The 7,218-nt window shown below is 31.8% G+C and overlaps 1 protein-coding gene and 1 pseudogene across 1 annotated transcript; one reads left to right on the top strand and one right to left on the bottom strand.

Annotated features, from left to right (window-relative positions):
• Window positions 1-564, top strand: LOC133700083 (B3 domain-containing protein At2g33720-like). Its single transcript, XM_062123645.1, has one exon. The coding sequence runs from the start codon at window positions 1-3 to the stop codon at window positions 562-564; it is 564 nt and encodes a 187-aa protein (XP_061979629.1).
• Window positions 565-1,310: 746 nt separating this feature from the next.
• LOC133700082 (uncharacterized) lies at window positions 1,311-4,576 on the bottom strand (annotated as a pseudogene).
• Window positions 4,577-7,218: the final 2,642 nt, after the last annotated feature.

Raw genomic sequence — 7,218 nt, 5'->3', positions numbered from 1 at the left:
ATGGAGAAACATGGGGGATTTGGTAGAGGAGAAGTCCCGTGGAATCAGCCAAGAAACAAAGAATCTGCGGAAGAGTTGGAGAGATCGAGGGTGGCTTTTAATCTTAGGAGGATGAGAACCTACACCCTGGGGGATCTGTTAGAGGAGAGGTCTCGTGGGGTATCAACTCAGCTAAGTTTGTATCATCATTATGATCCATTCACGATCAAGAAGAAGATGAAACCAAGTGATTTGGGTAATTTATGCAGGCTGCTCGTGCCTTCAGATTTGGTGGAGAAATATATCTTGCCTTTCTTGAATACGGATCAAATCAAACAGGTGAATCAAGAAACCAATTTGGGTTTGAAGGTCAGTGTTTGGGATATGAACACACAGAGCATGCATCAGTTGGTCTTCAAGAGATGGAGCACTTCGAGGAGTTATATTTTCAATGATGGCTGGACAAAAGACTTCGTTAGAAGGAGGAATCTCGTTGAAGGTGATGAAATTGGACTCTACTGGGACAATTATCACTCTAGGTTTAATTTCAATGTTCTAAGTAGGGCTGCTGCTGCTGCTAGCTGATAATACTACAGATTAGTGATGGTTTTAGTTTATGCTAGATTGTTGTTTAGGTTGTCAATTTGCTTGTTCTATTGACACTATCTTCAGCTATTATTATTCTACTCGTCCTTTTTTCTTTTTCATGTTTGGTCAGATATCATAATTAATCAATAATCTCCTTGCCCTAAAAGCGCTTTTATAAGAATATATATGCCAAATGGTATAAATCTTGTATTGTAATTTTATTTAATAATTTAAATTTTTAAATTAAATTAGTTTTTTAATGTAATACTGGAGTTTTTTTCATGAGTTTAAAACTTATTATAAATCATATTTTCGAATATATGGATCAACAAACCTAGGCTAGTGGATGTAAGCCTTCAAAAACCCTTCGTTAGATAATTTGATATATACTTCTAAATCTCACTCAAATCCCCATGTTCTAAAAATTTTACAGTGAAATTGTGCAGGTTTTGGGACGTTGGTGTCATATTTTTTTTCAATTTTCATTCCAAAGTAATTTTGGCAGCCAAGTCTTGTGGCACCAAGCAAAATTCCATTTTGAAAAACCTGATATATAGTATTAATCATTAAAACTAAATTGCGAATCTAACCCAAATCACTGAAGAATATTAAACATAGTATGACCACAAGCTGTATTGAAGGAAGCTTTATTGCACAAATCATGGCTGCCAAGGAAGGCTCCTTGATAAATTTATTGGGCATAAGACATGTTGTGGAGAGGGATGGATTTTGTATGTACTACATCATGCATTAAATTTTATTCTGTGTTCATCAAGCCAGGAGATAATGCCGTCGAGTACTCGGAAAATCATCTCATCTGTCTCACCTGCCTTCTCATGCAATGCCTTGTTTGCTGATGGATCAGCTACTACGTCAGCTTCTCCATGCAGGATTAGTAATGACAGAGAGAAACCCGCAAAATGTTGCCACTTCGGATCAAACTATAACCATCAGAAAAGACTAGAAAGAACTTTGCATAATCAATCAGAACCACAACTCCTGAAAATTTCATGTGATTCTTGGCTTGTAAGAGTTGTTACACCAAGTTGGAAGTTCTCCAATAATCTTCATGGAGCATTATTAGCATGAGAAACATACTAAATGGCATGAGAAAATGGATATTTTCACCGCGTACTTGTGTTAGTAGCTGTTGCAGAAAGGTCTCAAGGTCAGAAGACACAGAGGAAGTAGCATTTATGTTCCCTGGAGAGAAGAAAAGGACATTAAATGCATAACAATAATGCATTACATCTGTGTTTTATGCTAGATCATAAGACTAATACGCAAACCAGCTCTTGCCTTTTCAAGTCTCTGAATGCCGTCTTGACTAAATTCTGGTGTGGAACTATTTTCAACTTTGGAAAGACTTGAGCTACACCTGTCAGAATTTGCTTCACAAACCATGGTGGAATCATGTTATCTGTGAACTAGAGAAAAGACTATTCAGCTTAAGTGGAAGTGAGAATCGCCAACGAAATGGAGTTCAAGAGGATACTTCTGCTCCACCCAAAGACTGTCCAAACAGGTAGCTTGTGGGATTACGGAGCTTAGGGTTCTCTGCAACGCAATCAAACAGTGTTCAGAGTTGTAGTTGCCCATATGGAGTCTTAGTTCTTCTTCCCTAAATAAAAGTCATTTACCATTCACAAGCCCCGGCGGAAACATCAGATTATAGTTTAAGAAAGATAAGTAAAACTTTAATGTTGGAGTAATGCTCAGCGACATCATTGACAGGCTTATCAAGGCTCGGAAAATGGCCATGAAGACCATCTGAAAGGCCAAACCCTGGATAATCCATTGCAAAAACTCCATAGCCAGAAGATGCCACCTTTCTTGCAACTCCTGTGGACACCTCCATAGCTAGGTAAATTAAGCTCCATTTTCCACAAATGGCTCACCATTAAACTTTCACTCAATTTGTGTACCTTCAAACAAAAAAGTGCAAGTATCTCCATTACTATGACAACAACAAACCAATGCCTTGGGATGAGAGTTCCCTGGAAGCCAGCTTTTCGAAAAAAATTCCAATCCTCTTGAATTAACTTCATATGACTGCCATCTCAAAAAGAAAAAAAAATCCACATAGTGATTCATCCATTAAATCTGACAAGAACCACTGACCAAGTAGCATTCCACCTCTGCGTCACTGAAAAGCTAAAAATTAAGCAGAAAACGAGAAGAAAATGAAAAAAAAGAGGAGGCTAAAATAGCTTATATCAAGTTCATCATAAATATCACAAACTTGTTTATAGTAACAGCTGAAAATGTTTACTTTGAGAATTAGCAAGCTACAACATCTCAAATCTCCTTTCAGCAATTGTCGAGTCATAAAGAGCCTGATTTTCTGTAAAGATTTCCTTTTCAGAATGATTAATATGACCAGTGCTCTGAAGATAAAATTAATGAAACAAAACACTGCATAGCGCGCAGATGTTTGACACTGTGCTATTAAGTATTCAATTAAAGGTACTGTGAAGATTTACACAGCGAAGACATTGCAGTTCCATACAAAAATAAAAAATAAAATAAAATCTAATGTTTACAAACATAATGTAGGGCATTGGAGAATGGTTAATAAATAAAAAAATTTACTTAGATAGATCATTTATATTTGGATAAGTGTATTCATGAAAAAAAAAATTCTTACACATCTTTTGTTGTTTAACTTGCACTTAAAAATGACAAGGTGACAAGCATTCTTAAGTTTTCTTACACGTTTTACGTTTAGAGGCACCGATTTAAAAGAACGAACATTTTAAAGTTGGTTTGAAATTGTGACGGTGATGATGGTGTAAAATGGTTTTTATTTAGAAATATGTTAAAATAAATATTTTAGTTTTTAAAAATTATTTTTAATATCAGTATATTAAAATAATTTAAAAATATATATAAAAAACTATATTAAATAAAAAAATTAAAATTTTCAAAGACGCGGAACATATTGTTTTGTTAGATTACTATCTATTAATATTAGAGTTTCAAAAATGCTCTGAGAAAGCATGATCTGTGTTTGCCAAATGATAAAATGGTAGAATAGTTCTAGATCAATGTAACAGTTCTTGAAGCATAGATATTGAGTATGGCAATGGCGCCAGATGACACTCTTTGTAAAATATTGAGTGTCTGGTTCACGGTGACGGTGATGTTTGTTCGGAGGTTTCTGATCCTATAAGGGCCTCAACATTGTTCAAAATCTTCTGCTAAATTACATGGCCGTTATAAATCCAAGAAGCCTGTTTTGAATGATTAAAAAATTTTAAAAGCCCAAGATTCCCAAAAAGGACCAAAAAATTGGGCAATTGGAATTAATTTTTTTTATATCGATAAATAAAAAAGCCCAAACATAGAAAAAGAGGATTTTTCAGTTTGATAAAAAAAAATAGAAAAAAACTATTACATATCAGTTTGAATAGATTTTTGATTCAATTTGATTTGATTAGTCTGGTTTGATTTTAAATCTTAAAAAAAATTATTATTTAGTTGTTTTTAAAAATAAAATCCAAACCAATCACCTCACCTCTAATCATCTGTCTTTTATTTTTCTTGAGATAGTATCTAATTTTCATTAATTGATACAATGAAATTTTTTTATTTATTTGACAATGATAAGGAAAAAAAAAAAAGGCAATGGCATTGGAAAAGCTCTTTTAGATTAAGAATGTGTTTGAGAATGTAGTAGTGATTGCGGTTCAAAATATTTTACTTAAAAATATATTAAAATAATAATTTTTTATTTTAAAAAAATTATTTTTGATATATAATCTGAAAACATAAAAAAAAATTAAAATAAACACTGTTTGAACTGTGCTACAAGCACATCCTAGTCAAATTTGTGTTGATAAAGAAATTAATGTTTATAATCTCTCCGTTACCGGTTAGGTTTCCTTCAATATCTTGATGAGCAACAAGAAGGAGACAGGACATTAACTTCATGGCCGTCTCCGTGCCTAACCAGCCCAATGCCCACATAATTCCCAATTGGGCCCTTCTGAACATTCTCAGAGAACATTTCTATGTTATTTCTTTAGTTTTGAAAGTTGTAAATGGTTTTAGGGTTTTTTATTTTTCTGAACAACATTTTGTTACGTACAAGTCAATATTTATTTTATTTATGCTTCACTTGAGAAAAACCAAGGAATTTCTTTCTCTCAACATTTTAATGAAAATATTTTTATAGAAAAGTTTCTTCAACAAATATGTATTTTTCAATTTTTTTTCCAACAAAATACAGCTATATATTTATATCTTTTCTTAAATGCCCATATTTTATTAATACAAATTAGCAAAATATTCTAGTCAATTAAATTCAAGAATTCCCATTCCCCTAGTATTAGTAATGGTCGAACCTCGTGCATAAGCGGAGGGTGTGAAATTTCTTCTAAACTTCATGATTAATACCTTACCCATTAATTTCTCATATAAGTAAACACCAAGAACATTGAAGTCTCCTACAACCATCCATGATAAAGAGCATTGTTATTAATCATGGGCTGAGAATTTTATTGTGTCCCGGGAGTAATTAATGAAATTTTATTAATTGTATTTATAGGTTCATTTTAAAATAAAATAAATACGAGAAAGAAATTTTATGTTGGACAAGGTTTTTTTTATTATCTTTTCTTTGTATTATCTTTTTTTTTAATACAGGCTTATTAAGTAACTAATAAAATGGTACTGATTACTTTACTCACTGTAAGATTTTTCATCCTAAATCAACTTAGTTGGTTAACTTTCATCCTAGACCAACTAGTTGGTCAATTGGTAACTCACTAATCCAAAATTCAAGTTTAGTCAAGTTTTATATCAAATTAGATTGGTAGTTAATACAATTAAACTTAGTCGACTATATAAAAACTGAAGTCATATCAAATTTAATATTTTTTAAAAATTTAAAATGAAGTTGTTTTGATTTTTTTTTAATAAAATTATTTTAAATTACCCTTGATCAACTTTTTAATATGTAATCTTAGTTTTGAACCATTTTTTATAACCTTGCTAGATACATCTACAAGTGTCACAGACATATGTTGGTAATTATATATTAAAATGTTACAATAAAAGTTTTGATTTATTTTTTTGCTGTGATTATTTATTTGTTTAAACTTTGAATTATGGAGTCTTTGGGTTTTTTATATGTATTTCGGAGGAAAAAGAAGGGATATTTAGACAACAAAGACGTCAGTTGGTGTTTTAGACTAGTTCGATAATGAAAAGTTGGAAGACTCCTTCTAAGTTGTCATAGAGAGGTGGCTATAATGAAGGATGTCCCGTGATGTAAAATGTTACAAGATTTTAATTTTTAGCTAACCTTCATGAGAAAATGGCAATTGATTGTTAGAATCATCGAGGATGGTCCAATTCAAAATACAGCTATCAAGATTGATATCATGTAAGACTCCGGTTATAATTAATTATAACTAAAACTAATTAGTGTTTCATTGTAGCGCGGAATTCTGTTTATTGTGAGTAAATTCATTATGGATTTGCACTGTTTTGCACTGTAGCATAGATACTGTGCACTGTGAGTGAATTCACTGTGGACTGCACTGTTTGGTGGAGGTATGTGTGAAGCTAGAGACGCGCCCCCTGGAGTTGCGCACACATGGCGCTTAGGCTGCCTGCCTAGGAGCTAGGCACCCACAGCATACATGTGGCGCTTGGCCTGCTGCCTGTGTGCTGGTAAACAAAGAGCACACATGGCGCTTGGGCTGCTGCCTCAGCACTGGACACACCCTTGCGCACACATGACATTGGGATACCTGCCTGGAGGCTGGGCAAATAGCCCCTGCACACACGTGGTGCTTGGGTTGCGCTAGGAGGGAGCCATGCCCATGCCCCACTTTGGGACACATGGCATATGGGTCATGGCGCTGGACCTGAGGTCCCTGAATTCTAAGATTCTAAATATTATTGTTTGTTTTAGAAATATTATTATTTTTATTATTAATAAAATAATTAATAAATTTAAAAGAAAATATTTTTATTAATATTAAAAACATATTATATTTCTATTATAAATTTTTATGATATTTTTTATAAAAATAAAAAGTGAGTCTACAATGCAATAGTATTAAAAATAGTCAACAATTCTAAGTATTAATATAAAAAATATTATAATTTGAGTTGTAAATATTTTTTTTACAATACAAAGTATTCATATAAAACATATTATTATTTGTGCTCTAAATTTTTTTATATATAATTCAAAATATTCATATCAAAGATATTATTATTTTTTTATATTATTATTATTTTTATAAGAATTCAAATTTCTAATAGAAATTTTTTTTATTATTTGCGTTCTACATATTCTTGAAATTAAAAATCGTACTAGTTGTGTCGTGAATATTATTATTTTTACTATAATCAAAAGTATTAATATTAAAAATATTATCGTTTGTGTTATAAATATTATTATTTTTATAATAATTAATATTATTAATCAAATAATTACTAAATTAAAAAAACGTTATTCTTATTATTGAAAAACAACCATAGATTTGATTTGAAAGGTAAAATAAAAAATTACTATTATTATTACTACTATTATCATTAATAAAATTTTTAAAAATTGTTATTACTATTGAAGAAAAATCACGCATAGACACGTGGCGCTTGGGCTGCTGCCTGGTGGTTGGGTGCATCCCCTGC

Source organism: Populus nigra, chromosome 7, assembly GCF_951802175.1.
Source record: "Populus nigra chromosome 7, ddPopNigr1.1, whole genome shotgun sequence".
NCBI lineage: Eukaryota > Viridiplantae > Streptophyta > Magnoliopsida > Malpighiales > Salicaceae > Populus > Populus nigra.
The sequence above is the reverse complement of the archived record's forward strand: the minus strand, read 5'-3'. Positions and strand labels throughout refer to the sequence as shown.